Source organism: Ascaphus truei, chromosome 5 (genome assembly GCF_040206685.1).
Source record: "Ascaphus truei isolate aAscTru1 chromosome 5, aAscTru1.hap1, whole genome shotgun sequence".
NCBI classification, from domain to species: domain Eukaryota; kingdom Metazoa; phylum Chordata; class Amphibia; order Anura; family Ascaphidae; genus Ascaphus; species Ascaphus truei.
In genome coordinates this window covers 83,522,463-83,547,677 of record NC_134487.1, presented here as the reverse complement: position 1 = coordinate 83,547,677, position 25,215 = coordinate 83,522,463, and the positions used below count along the sequence as shown (strand labels likewise).

General features: G+C 41.4%; 1 protein-coding gene across 3 annotated transcripts in view; it reads left to right on the top strand.

Annotated features, from left to right (window-relative positions):
• SLC38A4 (solute carrier family 38 member 4) overlaps positions 1-23,262 on the top strand; it is a 114,397-nt gene extending 91,135 nt beyond the window's left edge. For all 3 annotated transcript variants that reach the window (XM_075600137.1, XM_075600136.1, XM_075600135.1), the window contains exons 14-16: positions 8,245-8,389; positions 9,009-9,106; positions 19,583-23,262. In XM_075600137.1, coding sequence (XP_075456252.1) covers positions 8,245-8,389; positions 9,009-9,106; positions 19,583-19,684 — 345 coding nt within the window. In that variant the 3' untranslated portion in view covers positions 19,685-23,262. The remainder of the gene's footprint in view (positions 1-8,244; positions 8,390-9,008; positions 9,107-19,582) is intronic.
• Positions 23,263-25,215: the final 1,953 nt, after the last annotated feature.

Below are 25,215 nucleotides of genomic sequence, written 5' to 3'. Positions count from 1 at the left end.
CGTTCCAACTGTTTCGATTTTTTTGTCATAGAGTAATGCACTGTGGTCCGAGGTTTTTAAGCATTTGTAGGCTTTAATAATGCATGATCTGTTATACCCCCAGTTGGAGAATCCATTATCTCTGATTGTTTCTCAAACTCTTGGGAGGTTGAACAGTTCTTTTTGACCCTTAGGAATTGTCCTTCTACCTGTGATTTAGGGTGATGACTGGAGTATAACAGCAGGTTGTTTGTTGCTGTTGCTTTGGTGTGGACAGTAGATTGGAGATGGCCTTCATTATCTTTAAAGATTTCCAAATCCAAGAAAGTTATTCTTTCCTGGTTGATCTCACTGGTCAACTTGAGATTACGATTGTTACAGTTCAGGATCTCCACAAACAGCTGGAACTCCTGTACTGTGCCATTCCACACCAAAAGCACATCTTCAATGTGACCAGAGATTGATGTGCTGTGTGTGTATCTGCATATCTGAAGTGAAGACTTTTGTCTCCTCCCACCACCCTAAATAAATGTTTGCATATGTCGGCGCACAGGTTGAGCCCATTGGAAGTTCCTTGAAGTTGGTGGTAAAATTTTCCTTTGAAGAGGAAGAAATTGAGTGTTAACACAAATTCCAAAAGCTCTATGGTGAACATGCTGTGATCATGATGTTCCATGCTCCTAGCTCATAGAAAATGGGCAACCGCCGCTAATCCCACTGGGTGCTGTATGCTTGTATATAGGGATTCTACGTCTAGTGATGCTAGAAACATAGCTGTTATGTGGACCCCATCGATTTTTCTCAGTACATCTGTGGTGTACACAGTATGAGACGTTAGACTGGTCACAAATGGTCTTAAAATTTTGTCTAGATATGTACTAGCATGTTCAGTAAAGGAATCAATACCCGATACTATCGCTCTACCCGGTGGATGCTGGGGATTCTTGTGCAGTTTAGTTGTGCTATAGAATGTAGCTACTTTTGATTTTTCCACTAGCATATACTTGTACTCCTGCTCTGAGAGCATCTTTTTCAGTAATTCTTTTTTTAGGATTGACTGAAGGATCTTAAAATAGGTGATTGTCGGGTCTCTCTGAAGGACCTCATAACAACAGCGGTCATTAAGGAGTCTCAAGTTTTCTGCACAGTTTTTTTCCTCATCCAGCAGGACAATCAGAAGTAGCATTAGATCATTGGGGCATGCTGAAAATATGCTCTCCCATTTTTTGGTGAACACCTCATCTTGAACCTCAAATGCTGTGAATGTACTAATACATATTAATACTAGCACTTTAGCACTAGTAATAGGTTTTAAATGCTCTTTGTGTTTTGTTCTGTTAATAAAATGTATTTCGTTTTTCAATTAGTAGAGAAGTGTACATCAATAAGGATCCTGTTTCTTTCGTGTTGTGCAGCTACTGCAAGCTAATGTTCACTGAGTGGTCATTTAGGAGATCACCTTTACCAAGTGCTGGATTAAGACTGTGCGAGGCCCTAAACTATGATAAAGATATACAAATATATTGTAGAAAGAATAATTAATAAAAGTTAAAGATTTGTATTTGACTAATTACATGGGCAGACTTTTTCATGACAGAAAATAATTTGATTATAAACTTTCAAAAAAAGGATTTTAACATTTTTAATATTTTTTTTTTCTTTATTTTTGTTACGGAAATTTAGCAATGATATCATCAAATGATAAGCTACAAATCTTCTTGCTTTCTTTGCACAAAATGCGACAGTAAGTGTAGAAAGCTTTTCTTGCCGCATGGTCGTTCTTAGCTCATTTTGTTATTCTTTAGGTCAAACTTAAAAATAGACGCAATATTAACTAGAATAAAATATAACATATATTTGACAGATTATTTGATCTCCAATTCATATTTGCAAATAAATAACATATCATTTGTGTTATCCCCTAAGCTAAATCTAATACCACTGTTTTAAAGCACACAGTCATGATTACAACAACAATTATTTCAATTGCAAATTTTTTAATTTATAATAAAACCTACCTACCTCAACAAGGAATGACACTATCCTCACAAAGTTTGGCAGCAAACTGAGCAGAAAAACTGAAAACAAAAATATAAGAAAACATTAAAATAGCCAGGAGGGGGCAGTGCAGGGTAACCACTACACCATAAACTGTTTTTGAGTACTCCTCAAAGTTGAAAGGTGGTGTGAGTCCATTCCTATAACATAAACAAAGCAGGGACTGTGAATATGGCCTGGGACATAGTGGTGTGAGCAAGGCTGAGCCGTGCTCACACTCGGCTCTGAGCCCCTGCAGCTGCAATGAGAGCGGCATTAGCAGGGGCTCGCGCACGCGCCCGCACGCGCCCGCACGCTTGGGGAAGAGTGGGTCTCAAGATGGATTCAAATTGGCGCTCGCCGGAGCGCAGGGCCGGTCACGTGAGCGGTTCGCCCAATGAGGGCGAACCAGCTCCGTGACGTCACTGGCCCGCCCCCAGACCCGTCCCCGACACGCCCACGGACGGCGCGCTGTGTAAGGCCAGGGAAAGACCTGAGCCTCAGCCTCAGTGTGCCTCCGCACTGTTTTATTCACTATGTCCCAGGCCTATGAAGTCGAAGGAAAAAACTAACTAAACCATGATGTCCTTCTGTGAAATGTTGTTGACTCACTGTTGTTTGTCTTTTCTTTACATGACATACTGTAGTTTGCTTTTAGCGTACATTCAACTTTTGTTACAAAAGATTCAAATAACTATTAATTTTATTCTTATTTATCTTTAGTATGAATAGACCCTTTGGATTTACAGGGCCCCTCAAATATATTGTAGGTAAAAACATCTTAGTATTTGGAAGCCCCTCAAATTGCGAGGCCTTAAACCAGTGTTTTTCCAACAGGAGTTCCTAGGAACCCTTGGGTCCCACGGGCATCCCAAAAGGGTTCCCTGCAATTTTCAGATCATTTGAAGACTGTACCAAATACAGAAGAATTTACAATATGTCTGATCTCAGACGAGCTATTGGAGAAGGTTGGGGTTCCTAAGAATTTCACTATATAATTATGGGGTTTCTTAACCACAAAAAGGCTGAAAACCACTACCTTAACCTGTAGTTTATTTATCTTATACGTAAATCCACGACTTCATTTACCAATTGGACATTTAAATAAAGATCACAATCGCTCTGCTTAAGTAATGAGATTGCTACAGAACTAGTGGGTCTCCCGGTGAAGGGCTAACATGGTTCTACATTGCAAGAATCAAATGAGGGACTGATGCTTTAAAATACGTTTTTGTATTTCCTTCACATAAGTTATTTATTGAGGTTCATTGCTAATCACAATTGCTTCAGTTTACAGAATTCCTTTCACTCATTGCTATCCCAGAACAAGCAACAGACATAGCGATTTTATTTGGTCTAGTTTGACTATTGTTTAATTGTTTTTTTTAGCACATAGATTTACAAGGGTTTAGGCCACCTTGGAAAGTAAAATGAACTCTCATGATATCAATTGTTGACACAACCCTATAACTGCTTTCAGTCCAGTTTTGATACAATACAATTTTTTTTTAACACAATATACAGTAGACCTCAGGTCTTATCTTTGTTGATAGTACACCAGAATATATGTTTTATTATTATTAGCACAGAGTTGTAAGAATGTATTGATTGGAGAAATTGAGCTACCAAAAGGAGAGCTTCAAGAGTACAGGAAACAGGTGCAGAGAAGGGTGACTGCTGGAAGTGCTGCATGTGGGGGATTGTGGTGTAGATCTGTCAGCAACTGGAACACACTAAAGTTATGAGCAGCACACTATTCAACTACTACTTGTTTAGCATGTTATGTGTAGTAAAAAGTGAATACAGCACTTTATACCACAACAGAGCATACATTTTTGTTGACAAATTGAAATTGACTGAGTTTTCCCATTTTTATAATGGCTATTAAGTAGCTTAAATGCCTTAATAACATACCTAACTTTAGCAGACAGTTGAATAATAAAAAGTAATTTTAACCCTTTGAAGGCCCCATCACATATATACTATGCCATGGGTTCTGGCATCCTGGGTGCCCCATGGCTTAGTACTGTAACTACGTTCCACCCCAAAATTCGTAGTCTCTTATGGGAGATCGCGTCCTGCGCTCCTATGTAGCTCAGGAAGTGATCTGCAGTGATGGTGGACGGAGGTGGGGTGACTCCTTCCTTTTTGCTCCGTCATCAGAGACTGAGGCACTGTGGCACTCTGGCACCGTGGCTCCTCGGGGACACAGAGGGTTAAACGCCAATTTAAAAATAGCATTTACTATTCAGGTAATTGCAGCCTGGACTCCGCTCATAAATCAAGTTTCCACTGGTGTAATGTTATCTGCTGTAAATGCTGACTGCCAGTGACCTTTTACCTACTTTCTTTCATAGATTCAAGAGCACAGAAAAGGCAGTAACTAGATTTATCTCTGCACATCCTGTTCCTTCACAAAGCCCTGTGACTACTGACATCATTCTTACAGCATTTACGCGTAAAAAGCATTTATTCTTCAGGCATCAAGAACTCTGACAAATTTTAGTATTCTGACCTCATCTTTGCTAAACAAAAAAAAGAGAGCACAGTTAGGATATTTAAATAAATTAGCACCGTAACGTCTTTGTTTTTTCGCCAAACCTCCTCCTGTTCTTTTTTTTTATACATTATTTAACAACACATACACCGTATGCAGTAATGTCTAGGGCTTTTGCATGTATTTGTTCAGTGCTGGGACTTGGGAGATTCACAAACCTCAGCTGGCTCAGGCTCAGGCTCCTCTGCTGTTATGAAAGATGAATTCCAATAACATTTTGGCAAGGTGTTTAAATGTTATAGGATAGTGATCAAGGGAGAGCATTAGTTTTTATCAATAATGAATTAAAATGTAAATATAATGTGATGCCTGACATCTGGCTTTTGTTATACTGCAATAGTGACTAAAGGGGTTAATAAATTGAAATAGAAGAGGCAATCCAAGCCGGTTTTTTTTCTTAATTTTTTATATACAAGTTTGAAGCCCGGGGGTCTCCAGAGCTGAACGCATTCATTTCAGCTCCAGAAGCCAGGGAGACCAGGCCAGTTACACCTTTTAATCCGGATCATACATTGAGCAAAATAAGATAATGAAATACATTGTAGTTTATTCCCTTACAATAGGTATACACACAATGATACACAAAATACAGGCAAAAAGACACACTTACTTGGGAACTGGGATAACAACCTAACTTTCCTAGGTGCAGGGAAACCTTAATTAAGGATTTTCCCCTGATACTGTTGCAAAAATAGGATATAAAATTCCAGGCAACTTTTGCTGAAGCAACCCTTTCATGCTGGAAACTTAGAATCTAGAGAATCTTTAAACTTTGGAGAACCTTAAAAATCTGAGCTGCGTAAGGGTTTTTAAAACATCTCAGTTTCATTAACAGAAACCTACAGACCAATCAAGTGTGAGAAATTTCTCAGTAGCCAATCAGAGCAAGGCTCACCTGGCTGATGATGTCAGAGGCAGGGGGTGTGTTGAGCCAGCTTGAAAAAAATCATGTGGGCTGTAAATATGAATCAGCCAAAAGGGGAAATATTCCTACAAGCAGCAACTTCCCCCAGCTAACCCCTTGCCGGCTCTGCTAAGTCTGGTGTCACAATCAGGGCCCCAGTGAGGTGCCCTCTATTCTCTGGGACTGACAACTGGCCTTTTCCTGCTCACCAAATGGTTCTCCCACCTCCACATCCTGGATTCCCTTTGAGGCTAGAAGGCGGGGTAGCCATCACGTCTCTTATGCAAATGTGGCTAAGGCTGACTGCATGGATTTTTATACACACATTATAACACCCTCTGAACCTTACTTTACTAAAGTATAAACCTTGGGGACCATTAATGCCCCATAACAGGTCAGGTTTTCCTATACTTTACAAGGGACTTCCATAACCCACAACCCAATACCGGTTATGGGACACCTTGGCACTAACTGGGGAACCCCAATGTTACCTAGGGATCCCCGCAGCTACAGGAACACTTTTCATTCTTGTGCCTCATTCTACTGTGCACAAAGCATACATGTACTTAACACATTTTGTTTTATAAAATATACCTTACACTTTTATGCTGCTAAAATGTCTAAGTATTTTTGGTGATGAGGGATAGAATGAGAACTTGTACTTTTTATTCCCAGTAGCCATATGGCTCACACTCTGCAAAACCTGACTTTAGACTTTAACAAAACCTCACAGTCATATATATATAACTGGAGCACCCCCTGAACCCCTACACTGGGTACAGGGTGATCTGGGCACCCCCCCTTATACTAGGGACCCCTTTACCATTCAGGGACACCTCACATCCCTATGCCCCTTTTACCTTTCTGGTCTGTGCTGAAGCAGGGAACCCCTAGTGGTGAGTCGTGAAAGCGTTTTCAAGGGGAGAGATTACCAAGACCACGTGTCTACATGCATCCACAATTCCTGGGTACATTTTATGGGGAACCAGCAACTCTGGGCCCTGGCTAGATAGACACAATCTGGCAACACTTTCTCTGCAAAAGCCCCCTCGAAACTCATACCACAGCAATCTCTGCTTGCTGGCACTCCTGGAAAGGTAAAAGCACATCAAATATTTTATTGTCGCACATTACAGGTTATGCATGTACAAACCCTGGGCTCAAGAGATGACACTCTATAAACCCAACACACGGATCAAGGGTAACCAAATGGGCTTAAACCTTTATTTGATAGCCTGGCTACCCCCGACCGTCACAGACCCCCCTGATTGCAATGATACTCTCCTCCATAGAGGGGGCCGGTAGCCACTCCAGAGTTCACATTATGGCCGTTTTCAAAGCCCCTGTGGCTTGAGGGCCAATAGGAAGCAGTGACATCATCAGATTCAGCTTCCTACTGGCCCATGGGACCCATGGCTTTAAACTGCAGAGAGGTACCGGCACCCCCTTTGCAGGTAAGTATCTCTGAAAGCAGGGGGTCCGCGGAGCTGAAATTAATGAGGTTCAATTCTGTATTCAAAATGTTTTATTAAAAAAAAAAAAACACTTGCTTGCTAATTTAATCCAAAAGCCCAAGTCTTTTCTGTAGCACGCGCGCCCAGCGGGGTGATGGCACGTGCACGTGTGGAAACCGCGATCTGCGGTCGCAGCTCTGAATGAGTCTTTGCGACGGAACGTGTCGTGGGGGTGTGGCTAAAAAGTAACATCCTCTTCCACAGCACCAAGCTGAAGAGTCTGCGCTCTGATTGGCTGCTATTTCCTTTGGTCTGATTGGCTTGGGAAGTCTGCCATAGGATTGGTTCTCATTGACCCACGTGACGCCGTCACTACTTCTGAACACAATTTTGTTGTCTTCGGAAAAATCTGTAGAGCAACGCGGCGGAAAATTGACCGCCAAGGCAGGTAGTGGGCCCAGCCACATGAAGGGCCCGGCCTACAGCGCACGCCATAGCGTACTGGGGACCTTGCCTAATGCTCTTAAAACTTAAGGCTGCGGTCCCAGTCAGCACGCGCCCCCGGGGGGGGGGGGGCGGAGCGTGCAGAGCACTTCACCGCGATCCGCGTTCTTGTTAGAGAGGGAGAGATTACGACAAGAGGGGGCTTGTTGGCGGGGTTTTGTGGGGGCATGACCATAACCTCACGAGGCTGGTTCGCCCTCATTGGGCGAACCGCCGGCGGGAGCGTGGCCACGCCTCCGTCACAAATTCCAAATACAATTTTTTCATATTTGTGAAAACTTGTAGTACAGTGCGGCTGCCAAATGCGCTCCGAGGCAGGTACTGGGCCCGGTCTGATTGGGGGGCGGTGCTTGTGCGCACAGCGCACGCCGAAGTGGGAACGATCGCACTGTGACCAAAGCCTAAAGCAGAAATCCGAACCTGAAGACTATAGAAGTTTAACTCATATAATGTTAGGATCTGGCCTAATGAGCATGTCCTGCTTGCTTTTTTTATTTTTATCCTTCCGGACACTTAATTTTCCAAACACTTATATCTCCTGAACAGAGCATCAGATAAAAAAAAAAAAAAAAATAGCTTTGGGTGGAGTAAGAAGAGATCTATTAAATTAAGTCAGCTGCAAGAAATGGCCATCAGATTGGACTACCGGTTTGAATGAGACCAGCATTTTCCCTAGAGCATTATTGACGATGGAATATGTATGTTATTATATGCTGACGTGTTTTTTTTTCCCCCCTGTTCAAACAAAAGTGTAAAATGTGGTTTCCGTTTCTAAAATACATAATTGCATCATGTGTTTTTCTTCCCAGATCCGTTCATCGATCACTACATTGTTATTTCCAGGAAGGCCGTTCAGTTTGCTCAGGCATTTCCTGATCGCACTTGTTCTCCTGGCTCTAAATAACTTGCTCGTAATATTTGTGCCCACTATTAAAGATATCTTTGGATTCATTGGTAAGTTTAAGTGACATTTTCTTAACACATTTTCCTGATAGCTCCCTCTGACAACCTCCTTTTCTAAGCTGTTAGTGACAATAAGTTGGCTTTCGGCTTAGTTCACTGTGACACGCTACTGTATGTACAAATATAGAGGAACATATAGCATTAAGGGGAGATTCACTAAGTGCTGATCTGGCAGTAATTGCCATTAAAGTTAATAGTGTGACACCTGGCATCGGCGCTAAGTGAATCACAGCCTTACAGAAAATGATTCTATTGGGTACTTACTGTACACTGTAGATTATCCACTTGAAAGCAGTTTAATGTATTACTGGCCTCAAAACAGGGTTTTGAAAAATGCATCAAATTGAAAGTCACAGTATTCTGCTTTCTTGTCTTAATTTGAGGGGACTGTACCTTTAATCTCTCACGAGCAGGGCCCTCACTAGCTTTATGTATCTGTTTGTGCATGTTTGTCCTCACCTGTATGTAACTGTTTATGCTTTGTACTATACATAACTCTGTACCCCCGTTGTACCGCGCTGCGGTATTTGTTGGCGCTTCAAAAGTAAACAAAAATAATAATAAATATTTAGTAGAAAATAAAATGAGTGTTTTGTTTCCCCCCCCAAAGGAGCATCAGCTGCAACAATGTTGATCTTCATTCTTCCAGCTGCTTTTTATCTGCGAATAGTGAAAAAGGAACCTTTCCGGTCACCACAGAAAATTGGGGTAACGTAACTTTTTGACATGATGTATAATAGATTGGGGGGGTGATACATTGCATGTAACAGCATTGCTACAAGTAAATGTTTCATCATTCATTCAGTTAAGTGCAGCAAGTTAACAATAAGCTCCAAGTGCAGTCTCATTCAGCAACATATATGGTAGTTTTAATAAATGAAAATTGTAATCTACAAAACACTGTATCTATCTTTGTACTTACAAATCTATAAAGCCGCTCTTAAAAAAAAAAAAAAAGGATTTATTAGGATTGAAGCAGGGAGTCTCCAGAGCTGAACCCCCTTAATCTGAGCCCCGGGGACCCCCTGCTTCATATTGACCTCTGGGACGTGGGAGAGTTATACTTTAAAGCCCAGCTAGCTCAGCCAGAGCAGCTACCGGCACCTACAGTACTACGGAAGTCATTATCTTCGGAAGCAGGGGGTCCCTGGAGCTGATATTAATGGGGTTTAGCTCCGGAGACCCCCTGCTTCCATCGTGGGTAAAAAAAAAGTTTGGATTGGTCCCTTAAGTGGTATACAGACACGATTTGACGCTTTATCCCCTCATACTTTTGTTTGTCTAAAATAAAATATAAAATACTGTACAGTTACCTTCTCTCACCAGAAGAGGGAGTGTTCTTACCTAAAAATAAAAAAGAAAGCATTAGTAGTTTAATATCACAAGTGCTATTCAGTAACTAAATTCTACCACCTCATATCATTAAAAAACAGTGGGGGAAAGAAAATGAAAAACTGGGCAAGCCTGACAGATAACTCTATTAATTTATTACATGTAGATGAACTCTATATCAGGGCTGGCCACCTCCATTCCTCAAGAGCCACCAACAGGTCAGGTTTTCATAATATCCGTGCTTCCGCACAGGTGGCTCAATCACAATGACTGAGCCACTTGTGCTGAAGTCAATCCTGCTCCAGAGTAACTATTTAGAGGTTGTTCATAATGTTGTTGGTGTTTTGGAGAGACTTTACAGGAGTTTATACCTTAGAACCCCATATTAAAGCTGCAGTTCAAGCTGCCGTTTAAAAAAAAAAAATTCCATTCAATATGTGCATCAATACAATCTGCACACTGACAAGTGATTAGCTAAGTTGCAGATCGATCCGTTCTCCTGTAATCGAGCACTTTGTTCTGGGTTATATAATACAGTTATTGCTGCAAGACAGTACCCACAATGCAAAGTTCTGTGTTGAAGATCATGTAAAATCGGTGCACTGCTAGAGAGATGGCAGGGCTCAAGAGCCAGAGCCTGTCTCAGAAGGGGAAAGGGGTGTGACTTTGTAAATGGTTTCTATAGAAACAAAAATGCCTTTTGCATTAGAATACAGTGTGTGTGTGTGTGTGTGTGTGTGTGTGTGTGTGTGTGTGTGTGTGTGTGTGTGTGTGTGTGTGTGTGTGTGTGTGTGTGTGTGTATATATAATATATAAAGTATTTTCTCATAGTACAGGACTGATGTATTTTTAAAAAAAAACACACACATGTAGGATATTGCTTGGTCTGCAGCTTTAAAGCAGCAATCTTGGATACTCATTTTAAGATTTTTTTTTTTGGACCCAGGAGGAACTTTTGTAGCTGAGCTGTGTTATTCCCAGCTCTAAAGCCCCCCCCCCCCACCCCCCCCCCCCCCCCCACTAATAGAGAGCCATTTAAATCAATGTGACAAACTAGTAAGTAATACCGGTAAGTATCTCGGAAAGCCAAGCTGAAAGTAACGGGGTTCAGCATTAGGGGACCCCCAGTACCAAATCCCGTTAAGAATATAGCAGTTTTCAGCAGTTTTGTTGCTTTAAACATTGGGATTGAGAAATCTTCTGACGCATATTTGTAGGGTCATCTTACTATGTTACTCTACACCGGGGAGGCCAACTATAGGCATTGACTGAGCCAGCTGTGCTGAAGCATGGGTATCCTTAAAACCTGGCCTGTTATCATGTATAAACTCACTTTTCTGTGAGGAGTGTTGGAAATATTAGGTTAATTATGATGCTTTTTTACCTAGATAGTTACATGTTTGTATGCGCTGTATTCACCATTCATGACAGGTTAAATGAAACGGTAGACAGTTTCAGTAAGTGACTGTTAACCTTTTGAGTGCTGGAGGGGTCGTTGCGCCTGAAAGCCACAGTTTCTCCTGCACAGTGCGGTCCCGTGACTGCTTTTGGTAGCGATCACGTGATCTCTGCGGCCATTTTGGAGAAAACAGAAAAGGAAGGCTCCTTCTCTCACTGGTTTTCTGACTGGTTAGATCGCGTCCTGCCGCCCCATGGGAACGCAGGACACCATCACACCCAGAAAATATATGGCCTTTGAGCATGGCGTAGTCACTACGTCTTGGGCCCCTGGAGTACTGGTCCTCGTGATGTAGCTATTACGGCCGGGGGCATTCAGAGGGCTAAAGGCTTTTCCACTAAACTTTCACCGCCCTTAGAAATGATTATTTGAAGAAAATACACCTCTGCTCATTTTTGCCATTGCTATTATTTTGAAATGGTCACTATCTTTTCTCCAATTCCTGTGAGTTGATTTTAGAAAACTAAAATTCCATTGATAGTAATTGAAACATTCCATTGGACTATTGTTGTATTACATTGTCTACTTCTGCCAGCCATATTGAGTAACTAGATAGCTAGGTTATGTAAGATGCTGTTCCTTATGTTGACATATGTATTATGTAACATACTGTATTAGATATTCTAATGAGCTTTTATAATTGTTTTGTTGTACTGTATAAAGGCGCTCTATTATATACAGGTTTGATGACATGTGTATAGACATGTGCTAGGGACTACTGTGTTCTCTGTACCATACATGCAGGAAAACCAAAACCTTATTTCTATGTTTGTACTGTAAAATGAAACAATACCTGCAACAAATAAAATATTGGGCAACGATATGTACATTAAATAAATATTTTTTTAAAAAGATTAGGAAAGAAATAGAAAACGGACTATTCTCCAGGTTTATGTAATGTGTGGCAGGCAAAAGATTATAGAGCTCCATGTTAAAATGGAGAAAAAGCATAGTGACACTGAGTGCCCATTTGCATGCAATTTTCTAGAATCCCTGATTGCAGTGGAAGCAGGAAAGGCAAAGTTGCAGACCTGTCTGTGACATGTGCATGTGTTCACAAGTGATATTTTTATTTGCTGTGTAATGGGCCTGAAAGACACATGGCATATATCACAATGATAATTATTTTATATAGTTTAGCATTATGTGCCCTCTGATCCTACCTTTGAAGTACCAGCACATGTTATGCCATTTATGTCTTGTAAAAACAGACAGGGAGTGGCTAGAACAGGACACTAGAAGCATGTGGCAAAAGATGCACAGACAGACAACCTGCAACTAAAAACAAATCCATGAACCTTGCAGTAGAGCAACTGCCAAGAATCTACTTATTCAGCTTTTACTGATATAGCCATGGCTGGTCCTGGCTATCTTTCTGCCTCCCTGTCATGCAAGCCCTAGTAGCTATAGGCAGTGACAGGGTATCCTATGGGTTTACCCCGTCCCCGCTCTCCCCGGTACCCTCCTCCCCACCGGTACCCCCCCTCCCACCCGGGCCCCCCCTTATGCTGCCTCTCTGTGACAGGGGTGGAGGTGAACTAAGTCTGTGTGCAGCCAATCATGGTGCAGACTTTCGGCCCTCCCCCTCTGTGCCTTAGGGAGGTAGTGTTCCAATTGTGTTCAGTCCAGCTCAGCCCCTCCTGGGGTTGAGACATGCCTTCAGCTCTTCCTGGAGCTGTGCAACCTAAGATCTGTGCAGAGCACAAGGCCTCAGTATTGTCATAAGGTCCAGCACCATCCAGAGGTCTGGGACCCATCCGCAAATATAATGCATATTATTCTGGAAGCCAGAGGGTCACGTGGTGATGACTTAGCTCAGATAGTGTCAACTCGCCCTCTTTTCCAAGCACGACAAGGTCTGTTTCTTTTCTTACTTTATTTTGGAGAAAGCAGGTAAAAACAGTATCTTGTGTAGAGGTGTAGGTCTAAATCTCTGTGTGTGCTTAGTAGTAAAGGGAGGTGAAAAGATAATCCTGCAGCGCCATTACAGGGGTTACAGTGAGGTACTCACGAATCCAGGGAAAATGGTGGAAAGGAAATGGCAATGAATGCTGGGTGGTAAAATAGTCTGGGGACAGACCATCTGTGAGCAGAGCAGAGGGGGAGAAGGCAGACTAGCCCATTTGAGAGAAAGGCTGGGGCTGCCATGGCAACTCACAGGAGTGTCTGGGGAAGCTACAACATGTAGCAATAATGTTGCATCTTTAACACAGCAAGCTGCTGGGAGAGGGGAAATGCCACTGTGTTTTTTGTACAGAACCAAACACATACAGCTGCCACTAATAAGCTGACAAGCAGGGCTGCGAGGAAAAGGGGAGGGTGAAACAGAAATGTAGACAGGGGTATACCTGTTCCATGACACATATGCTGCGATACCAACTGCAGTGGCTGCTCCAATAAAGAATCCTTTTTATATACTTCTGCCTAAGTAACAGTCTATTGGGTAGAAGTATGAGAGAAGACTGTCATAGTGGGGACTGTCTCCAGCTATGCTCGAGCTCGCTGTGACTGGAGCTTATGCAAGTTCTCCCAGGGTGGGGGGGGGGAGCAGCACTACAAATGGAGGAGCTACTGTGATGCAGCAACAGGGCAGGCTTTTAGGACATTGCAGCAGTGCAACAAAAGAGGCCATGCCCCTGATGCTTCACCGGGGACGATGGACACCCATTGCGAGTTAAGGAAGGGGGGAACCTCTCTCTGAGGCTTCACCAGGGAGGGGGTTGCCTAGACCCTTGCCAAAATAAAGAGACTATGCTGGGGCACACCCTGTGGGAAATTCCAGGGAGCGTGGATAACCTTCATCAGAATTTAAAGAGACAGTTGGGGTGCACCCTGTGGAAAATAGTCCAGGCAGCGTGAACCCTTCATTTTAATCCAGACCAGTGGTTGGGGTGCACCCTAACGAAAAATCCAGAGAACGTTTAACCTTCTAACTGCTTAAAAGAGAATACTAGGGCCAAGACCCTTTCAGTTGTTGCTGGAGACCCTTGGTACCTTCAAGAAATGTGCTTATTGGGGCACACCTTGTGGGAAATTGTCCAGGGATCGTGTACCCTTCATCTTACTCAAAATAGGGTCGGACCCCTTTCAGTTGATGCTGGGGGACTGTGTGTACCTAAAGTCATCATGGACTGTGCTGTGTGCTCAAAATGGAGTCTACCGCATGGACTGTGTTATCTCAAAATGGCATTCCTGCCAGAAATACGGGACTGCATGGGTTTGCAAAGCCAAGTTGCAAGCTTTCTGCAAACCAGTTGCAAGCCAAATCAACGTCACCGTGACTGGCTCATCCGGAGCCAAGTCACTCCTTGGTCTACCATGCCATACCCTATATTCCACCAAGGGGAGGGGCAACCTGCAAGACCCAATCAAGGACTCTGTCTCTGTCATGGGAGGAGTCAACTACAACCTGTCTAAGGCCTTGCCCCCGCTGCATGCTGCAGCGTCCGCTGTGGCTGACGCTGCGCTCACCAGAGCCCTCCCCGCAACGGCGCCGGGCCCGCTGCGAGGGGGGGCCGCAGCGCTCGCGCGAGAGCTACTCCTGCTCTCAATAGAATTGAGAGCAGGAACTCGCGTCGAGCGGCTAGGCACGCCCCCCGGCGGTTCAGCCAATGAGGGCGAACCTGCCAGGTGACGTCATGGCCGCGCCCCCGTCACTCCTCCGGCACGCCCCCCCCGGTCTCTGCTCCTGCAGTGAGCTGCAGACCGGGGAATCGCCGGAACGCGCAGCCGAAAGCGCGGGCACGCATTAGAGCGCCGTGACCGGGGCCTTAGCCTAAATCAGTTCCACGGAGCTGAGCAAGAGACAAGAGCTACTTCGCACTCTGCTGCTGCCTACTACCTCGCTAAAAAGGAAGAAAATATCTACCGTAGAGCTATCCAAGTACTACCTGCCAGGGGGCTACCTGGTGGCTACTATCAACAGGCAACACCACCTACACTATGTGTGCCCAAACGTCGGCTCCCAGGAGGCGACGCCAGCCCCTCCGCGCAGTCTAAGCACTGTGGGGCATTCTATGAGATCTCCTGTCCTGGGCCTGTTGCCGCAGCTTCCTCTGCCATTCGGGCCTCCACACCAACCGGTGCGGCCCCTGCAGAGTTCTACCCTGTCGCGGACAGCATGGGCCTGTGTTCCTTAGTTATGACACTGACCAGAGGTAGATATGGTCCATTGCCAGCGGCACCTACTTTGGCCTACTATCGGGCCCTACTGCCATCGGATGCAGCCTACCCTGGCCTGTACACTGCGGAACCACACGTGGACCCTACTACAAGCTAACCAAGGCTCCAGCGTTCCAGTACGCGAGAAGGCCCCCACGTTCCAGTTCCTGACGGTTCCAGGACCGGGACCAGTGTCGGCGGACCGGGAGGGTGAGTTGACTGCCCTGGGTGTGTTGGGTGTGCTTCCCCGGGTGGTGCCGGAGCAGGCCTGCTCCGTGCCAATTGCTGCCAGTGGGTGCGGGGCGCCCAGACATTGCGTCCCAGAGGAGGTGTCCTTACCCTCCTTTTCAGATGAAGAAGCAAGCTGCCAGACACCTGTGAAGAACTTCCCTTTAACTATGTCCTGCAGCAAAGTTCCAGTTCAGAGGCGTCCACCCAGAAGGCTGTGGTGCTGCCCCAAAGGAACCCCACGCCCAAGGAAGATGCCAGCACTGTGTAGGAACCGTCAGTGGTGACACCTGTGGAGCCGGAAGACGTCCCCTACCTTCGGATGGGTGAGGCTCCCACATCTTACATCCAACAGGAGTCTGCTGCGGCCTATCCGGACGAGGAGCCAGGCGGAGCCCTGTTATGAGATAAAGACAGTGTTAGTGTACAATTCACAAATAATGTATAAAAATATGATACACTTGGACTAAAATAAAATTGTATCATGAAGACAAAAACATATTTTTTAAATGTGCTCTAGGGTCTCTAAATTGTGCTTTTCAGCACATTTATAATATATGTTTTTGTCTTCATGATACAATTCTATTTAAGTCCAAGTGTATCATATTTGTATACATTGTTTGTGAATTGTACCTACTCTAACACTGTTATTATCTCATTTCAGTTCTTTATTAGTTTTTTATCAATTTACTAATAAAATGTATTTTAACATTGTTGTATTTTCAGTATTGTTGTATAAACTTTGTGATTAATGATGTGATACTCCTGTGTGGATCATTGGGATTGGTGGAACCACCTCCCAGTTCAGACAATCGGTGGTCCGCGCAGGGGTATTTAAACACTTGTTTTAATCATATCACGTTATCCCTGAAGAAGTATTGTTATGAAACGCGTAGGATGTGTTTTTGGTACATTGACTATCTTTGAGCCCGTATACCAATTATTGTCAGCGTCCGTACAGCCTGTAATTTATCATCTGGCAGTCACTTCATATGATGTGGATCTAAGTGACGTCTAACAGGCATCTGTTCAAGACTTACAGCCGGGACTTGCTTCCGATAAACCAGTGGTGCAGTATTCCTTCACCCATTACTCGATCGGGCGACCGGATAATATCTGCAGCCGGGACATGCTTCCTATATACTAGCGGTGCAGGAGAGGAGTAATCCCTTTACTCGTTACCTATGAATAAGTGAGGACTCCGACAGAGAGGTAATCTGGACATTGTGGACTCTGCAGGCACCGGGAAGCGGCTATTAAATCTACCGTGAGGCTGTCGGGAGGAACCTTGTATCTGCCGAACTTCATTTATCACAGGGTGTTGCTAGACTGTACTATCTATCAGAGGAGGAACCCCGCTGACGCTGACTGCAGTTGGTAACGTGCCAGAATGCATGTATTGCCTGACTTGCCAGTGTTGATGTACGTGCGTTTATTACCACCTTCACTTTTTTTCAATATAATTAATTATACTACACCATGAGTTGTGCGCTGTTTGTTCTTTTTTCTTTCACTAGCTATCTTGGATGTTGAGCCATCTGAAGTGACACAGCAGCAGACTCTTTTACATTTGTTAAGGTTTTTTCTTATTCATTTAATCACGGTATTACACTGTTATATTATAGTGTTATTTATTTAGTGTATTAATATCACTACATATATCTCACTGGGTTATCACCTGTGCTACATTTGTTTTTTATATTTCACATGGTTGAAGGGGTTACTAGTTTTAAATACCTGGGCATATGGTTTGACTCCCACTTAACATTCGGAATGCACATTGATACACTGACATCCAAAACATATGCCAAACTAGGGGTACTTTACAGGAACAAATCCTCCCTAAGTCTGCTGGTCAGAAAGCGTATCGCACAGCAGATGATAATGCCAATTATAGACTATGGAGATATAGTATATGGCTCCGCACCCCAAACCCACCTTAGCAAACTTTTCACCCTCTACAATTCAATTTGTCGTTTTGTTCTCCAATGCAATTACAACACACATCACTGAGAAATGCTCAAAGAATTAGATTGGTCATCACTCGAGTCTAGGTGCAAAGTTCACCTTTCCTGTCTTGCCTTCAAATACTTTCTGGGCAAGCTACCCAGCTATCTGAACAAGCTCCTCACCCTTACTACATGCAGCACTTATCATCTGAGATCAGACTCCAAAAGACTGTTCATGGTCCCAAGGCTCAACAAAGTATCCGGCTGCTCCTCCTTCTGTTACCATGCGCCCCAAAACTGGAACAATCTACCAGAGACTCTCACATCCACCACTAGTCTAAATTCTTTCAAAACTAAAGCTGTCTCACATTTTAATCTGGTCTGTAACTGTTACATAAGCCTATAATATATATTATCTCTAACTGTGCATGCTATGTCTTGTATATAATGTATACCCTGTTCATTTATGTAACTGTATTTTGAGCCATGTATTATTTGTCATATTAACTATGTCCAGGACATACTTGAAAACGAGAGGTAACTCTCAATGTATTACTTCCTGGTAAAACATTTTATAATTTCACTTTACATTACACACAATTGGTAGCGAAGATATTTTCACTTTTTTCTTCATGGTAGAATAATAAACTGCATTTTTTTTCACTTCACTTACTATTGAAAGCTGGATTTAATATCTTGTTTGGGGAGCAATACACGCATCGATTCAAAATATTTACTGTATATTTACTTGCATCAAGATAAAATCGTGTACAGTAATGTTTCTAGAAAGTCTTGTACTCCGGCCATACCTTTTTGTCAGTAGGGAACTATGTTCAAACTTGCTAGATCTTGTGTTACACACCCAAGGAGTTTTCTTATAAACCATTTTTACAAGCTGCACAAGTGACTCATTGCTCTTGAATGAAGTGAATGAATCATGTACATGCTCTAAGCATTTAACAACAACAGAGGTCAGAGGTTTTCTACTTGCTGCCAAGATGCTGCATGTGTTACTTGACTTCTAATATAAAAATACCACTTATGAGCACATTCCCATGTTTGAGACAGGTCTGAAACGCTGCATTTCACCATTCTCTCATAGCGTACACTGCTTCCACTGCAGCCGGGGATTCTGGGAAATAACATACAAATGAGCACACAGTGTGTCACTTTTTACTTCTTGGCCCTTTTAACATGGACCCCTATAAGCTTATGCCTGTCGTGTTACACCGCTTTTCAGCACAGCCTGGGTTAAAGAAGTGCATGGCCAGTAAACCTACGTAGAGACAGCTGTTTTAACATTTTGGGTCTCATCAGTGTGAGAACGGTTTACTGGCTTTGCAACATGAAGCTGGAAGTGGTTACAACAAGAAGCAAAAAGTGAAACATTTTAAGTGCTCATTTGAATGTCATTACCCAGAATCCCTGGCTGCAGTGGAAGCACTGTATGAGGAAAATGCAGGTTTGCAGACCTGTCTGAGACGTGAATGTGCTCACAGGCGGTGTTTTTATTTGCTACACTGTACAGTGGAGGGCTTTTGTCACTTTTTTACTCACCATGACTTTTTTTGTGTTTACTTGACTTACAGTGTTTAAAATATGGCATCCCGTCAATATATATATGTAGCAGAGGTTGTTACCCCGGTTACCATGAAATGACGCATTAAGTAAAGTGTGTGTTATCTCCTTAACCATTGTTTTCAATAATGCTACTGTTACAAAAAAAAAAGAAAAGTGTTAAAAAGCGTTACTAGTACAGATTGCGGTAACGGCAGTGTGCTACATCTGCACAACACAAAATACACTAACAGAATTTGATGTCTAGATTCACGATCTTTAGCTTTCTTAAGATGTTTGCCAAATCTGTTAAACAAGAAAGTAAAAAAGGGAACAGTGGTACTGTATGTTGAAGTAGACGTAACATTCAGCTGCAGTTAGTTGTCCTGTCTCCTACAAAATATATTAGGAAGAATGTATGGCTATGTAGTAAAGTGCTAAACTATCTCAGTGATGCATTCCTAACAATATTAATTCATTTTCTATCTGTCATTGCAGGCCTTAGTTTTCCTCATTGTTGGCGTCATATTCATGATTGGAAGTATGTCACTTATTATATCTGACTGGATTCACAACCCACCATCTTCCAAACACCATTAACCCACTGGATCTTCAGAGAATATTTTCTTGATGAAATGTCTGGAAACCCTTCTTTTTCATGTCAGTGTAGGCAACTGGAAGACATTTAAACTCCTAAAGGATGCTAAAACTAAACAAAAAAGACGGTTGCTGGTACCAATATGTGGAATACAAAAGCATATTTTAATTTTTTATGAAGGGTTTGTTATTTTTGTATTGAAACATATGAAACACGTTTGTTACTAGTACTGTATATTCAAATGGAATACAGGTTTTCTGTAGATGTACAGTACAAAGCGAATGAAAAGACACAGCTGCTGGCTAAGAAATAGCCTTCTAATATTACTGGAACATTTTGGTGGCCAACACAGTGCCTTTGTAATATTTTTTTATAGGTAGTTTTCACTGCAAGTGTCTTTAGCAGAAAATGGTCTGAGACAAATGTAATGGAGTATTGTTTTAATAAATGTATGTATGTATGATGAGAAAAGTGGTGCAGTTCTGGGCAAAGTGTTGCACTGTATGTATAATACAAACAAAATCATTTAACCTCCAATAGGATTTTTGTCTTTGATACAGTATATCTGGTGTGATTCCCCCCCCCCCCCCATCCCCCAGAATTTCACCAAACTAGCCTTGATACAAACTGAAGGTGGTTATACAGTATATTAAAATACCCCTGCTGCTAAACTGGGACAAAATCAGAGCAAAGAAACAGCACCGAAAATAATACTGGGAGTGATGTATCAAGGCAGTCAGGGAGGAGTTACATGACGCGCAGATTATAATGAGATGTATCAAACTCTGCTTATCCATGCATCACTTTTACATATTATACTTGTGTTAAAAATAAATCCCTCAGCTCCGAAGTGGCAAAAAAATTCTGTCTAACTACTTGCATCAAATGTTACAAACTCTTTTACATTTGGCGCAAACGCAAGCAGAAAATTGAGAAATGTGTCAAAACAAATATATATTTGCACTTTCTTTAAGTTAATACATCTCCCCCTGTGACCCATAAGATGTCATGGTTTGTTTTGCTTTGATAAACATTGCACAGTTTTTTTTGCTCCAGTTTTGCAGCTGGGAGACTTTGGCTCATAGCCTCCTGAGGCTCAGATCCACACAGTTAAGTTAAATCAGGGTTTACGACAAACAAGAACAAGACATTATATTCCCTGAGGTTTAGCAGTATCCTCAAAGCGAATTATATGCATGACCTTTCTACATCTCATTAGCAAACGCGTTATGTCACGTTATTGTGGCATCACATTGCGTTATCTTCCAATGCCGCGACATTAGGTATATCCTAGCGTCACTCCTGTCAAGTCCTGAAATAGGGCTTCAGCTGAAATTGAGAGAAAGTGGAGATACAAGGGAAGTAATGCTATGCCTCAGTTCTAGTGCAGGCTCTGCTTGTGAGTAATGTCAAATTTAGGTATGACCTAACTAACGTCTCGGTACGTCCACCATTATCCTTAACAGACTTCTGTGGATATGCAATGTTATGGTTTCATATCATTTGCATATCATTTGCATATTATTATCACTAAAGGCCGTTTTTCTATTACTGCTATGCTCTTTACGGGAGAAAACATGACCATGTTATGTTATTATTGTCCTATGTGGATACAGCATTACTCTTAACATAACGTTAAGTGGTTTAACTGAGCTTTGTGAATCGGCTCATGTAGAAAGTTGGACAAATCACTGAATTTCTTCAATTGAATTTTATTAATATTTCAATGCCTAGTGGTGCTGGGCTGCATCGTTTTTATGTAATTATCTGTGAAGTTGCATCACTGAACAATGTTCATCCAGTTTATGATTTTGTCTTCCACGATAACTCAGAAGTGTAAGGAGAGCACTAAGGACATGGAAATATTCTGCTTGTTTGATACGGTGTATGTGATAGGTATGTTCAGTGCAGGAAACTGGTTTGAAATATATTTATGTGTGTAATAGCTCTGTTTCCATCAGAATGTTATTATTGAACTTTCTCTGATTTTAATCACCTATGTTTATCTCACCTTTACAACTCTGAGCTTTCTGTTATCTAGAAACTATTTGGTTGGTGGGGTTCAATTTTTATTTGCTTGTTTTTTTGTAAATGCTTTATATTTGCTAAGTGCAAACCAATAGCTTATATGGTCCATCCTTGGTTGACTATAAGATCATGTCTACTATTGTACATAACAATGTCAATCTTATCTTTTAGTGAAAATACTAACCTCAATATGTAGTATATATACACACCTGATTAGACATATAATTAAAATAAAACAAGGTTTTTTTGTTAAAATGTACTTTCAAAATGTGACTTCTTAGCCAGGTCTAGCACTATCCAGTGTTTGATTAATAGGGCTGACGAATTAGCTTACATAACTGTTACTTGTTGTAAAAACTCTGTGCATGGGCATGTGCCCGATTCAAAATTGAAAAAAAAAAACAATCTTTTTTTATAGTACAGTATGTTTAAGACATACTGTACGTTGAGCTAGAGAAACTGTTAATATTTCTTCATCTGTCATTAGTATTCAATCTTAGATTGTTTTGTGTGCATTAGCACTTTTGAAAATGTAAAATTAAGCTTTATATCAGTCACAGTAGATCTTAAACAGTGAAAGTAGATATGTTTACCATATTGCAAATACAGTAGCATGTAAGTCGTTGCCTTCAAGTTTTGTTGACAATTTGCCAACAACCATACTTGTTCTCAGATTTACTCACTAAAGGCTTTATTTGTAAACAAATAAAAGTCAATATCATTAATTGTATTATAATAATACAACAATGATTGAGGTTTGCCGGTTTAGTCCAGTGTGCATGTTAACAATCCTTTCAAGTACTTAATATGGTACTTGTTATAAAAATTATCTAGTGTCAACTGCATATTCTTATATATAATGCTGTGCCTATGTTTATGTACTGTAAACAGTGTCCTTGGGCACTTGTAACTCTAGAATAAAAAAAACCCAGTGTTGATCATTTTGTATAAAATAATATTATCCCGTGGCTGAAGGGAGTAGTGGGTTACTTTTATAAAAACCCAATATTTGTCAATTAAATAGTCCAGGTATTTCAATATATCACCTAACTCTGCTGTTGTAATAACCTGAAACATTTATTCAACCAAACATTGCCAAAGACATAACAAGTGCCATCTGTAAATTCAACTGCCTGGAAATTAAAAATGCTTGTATAGAGATGAGATGGATCAAGCTTTTTAGACTAAGCAGATATATTCAGCAAATATCTTCTCCCATGGTTTTCTCTGGGTACATTTATTTTTTTCTTCTAGTTAACGCGGTATATCCCCTTAACTCGCAAGATATTTACATAACACATATATAAATAACTGTTACTTGAATGTATTTTTTTCAAATACATAATAAAATGACAAATGTTAGTTTGTTAATTTAAAAAATGTAGCAAATGCACAAGTAAAAATACAAATATGTCTAGGGTAACTATCTTGAATAACATGAGATTGATCGTCTAAAATTGGATTGTGATATGTTTTGCTACATTAGTTTGTAATATAGTTTGTAATGGGATTTTTTTAGGAAAAATATACATAATAAATAAACTTTTGAAAATGGTGTCGTTTTTATTTCTGTGCTTTTCAGAAAGAGATTATATGTTTATTTAAATACATCCGTGTTACTAGTCTTCTGCCATAAGGCATCTTCTGTGAGGCATCTCTGGCCGACACCTTACAGCCCATTTAAGTCAATAGGCTTTAAGGTGTCTTCCAGACTAATCCGAGAAGGCATCTATCTAATAGTAGAAGACTGCTTACTAAATATAAAGTAGCCCAGTGTATCTATGAAATTAAAGTTTATTCATTACATATTTGTCTTGCATCCATATGTAGAACTAGATTCATTAAGAGTTTAAAAGTGAAATTCTACCTTATTTATGGATTCCGCTAATTACTTTTTCCACAATTCTGTGTACACGGTTCACTTAGCAATTTTATGCAAAATTAACAGTATTTTATATATTACAATTTACAATATAATGTATTCAAATGACCGCATATTGAGGTATTCAATATTCAGGAGACATTCATTTTGCGTGCACATTATATCAAGCTTTTTAGATAGTGTGTGCGCTAAGGTCGGGCAAGTTCGCAAGATCGAAATCTGAATTTTTCAGATCTGATGCTCGATTCTAATTTTGAGTCAAGCACCATGAGAATCTGATGTTCGATTTTAACTCCGTTTCGAACTTTGGAACTATTTTTCAAAGTTTAGCAAAACTCCCAAAAAATGCTCATCTTGGAATGTTTTTAATTTTTTTAATTAAAATGGTCACAACCTGCATATTTTTGGGACTCCAAAAATTGACAGCTGTGAAATGTGCAGGGTTAAATCAGCACTACAGAATGGAGAATTCCCAAGCTGCTTAGCGTAGATCCGTGATGTCACTGAAGGGGTGGAGCTATAAACACGATGGCGAGGAAGTATAGAATGGAGTTGCCGATCTTGCTACAAACAGCACAGACTTGAGAGGGCTCTAAACCACAAACGGGAGCTGTAAATTCATTCATATTGTATGCTTTAACAATTGGCTGAATCTTGAGTAGGATTCCAATTTATAATAAATACTGTGAATTTTTAAAAACAACACGGTGTGTCTGCGGATGAACCACTAGAGATACACAATGATTTTAAATATTTTATCAGGCCAAGATCAACATAAGATTACAGATACTGATAATTTTAACACCAAATTTTTATATTTTTCATTTTTGTCCGACCATATTACTGCACATGGTTTTTTGCTGTTTATCTTCGTATGCGAAATCTCTCCCCCCCCCCTCCATTGTTTTTTTTTCTGGTTGAGTTTATCCTAATCAGTTTGTCATTTTATATTGATGTAAATGATCATTAGCGCCTTAAAGTTTTTTTGTGTTTTTTTTAATGTGGATTGAGAAACGTAAACCAAATTTCAATTTTCTTTCCCCATTTAAAAAAAATTTAAGTGTTATTTCTTAGAACCAAAACACCAGTGGCAGTGCCCACCACCATTAGTCTACAGTCTGCTCTAGCCAAATCGCCAAATCAATTTTTTTATGTAACGCATAAGATGCTTTTCTTCTAAGGTCGCGCTTATAGTGCCGTCAACGGGTGACGTCGCCATCGCCACAGGCGAAAGTTATATTTCGCTGTGCGGCGGCATAACGGGTTTCCTGGCGTTTGATTTGTTCAGAGGCTGTCACATGAGGCGACAGCCCTTGCAAAATCAAATATTTTCGGCTACCAGTTTTTGCGACGTCGCTCCGTCGCATTGTCGCCGTCGTGCTTACTATAAGCGCACGCTGCGGCAGCAATGCATTTGTTTTCGGGTGACGTCGCGTCGCCGTAGCCGGCACTATAAGCGCGGCCTAATACTGTCTCTAGTCTGTTCCTTACAAACACAAGCTAAAAGTGATAGGAGAAAGCACATGGCCATGCCAGGATCTCCTGGACCTGACTGAATCTACTGAAGCGCACCGAGTATATTTTATTTTACTATTTTTAGCTATATATAACTTTTAGTTATAC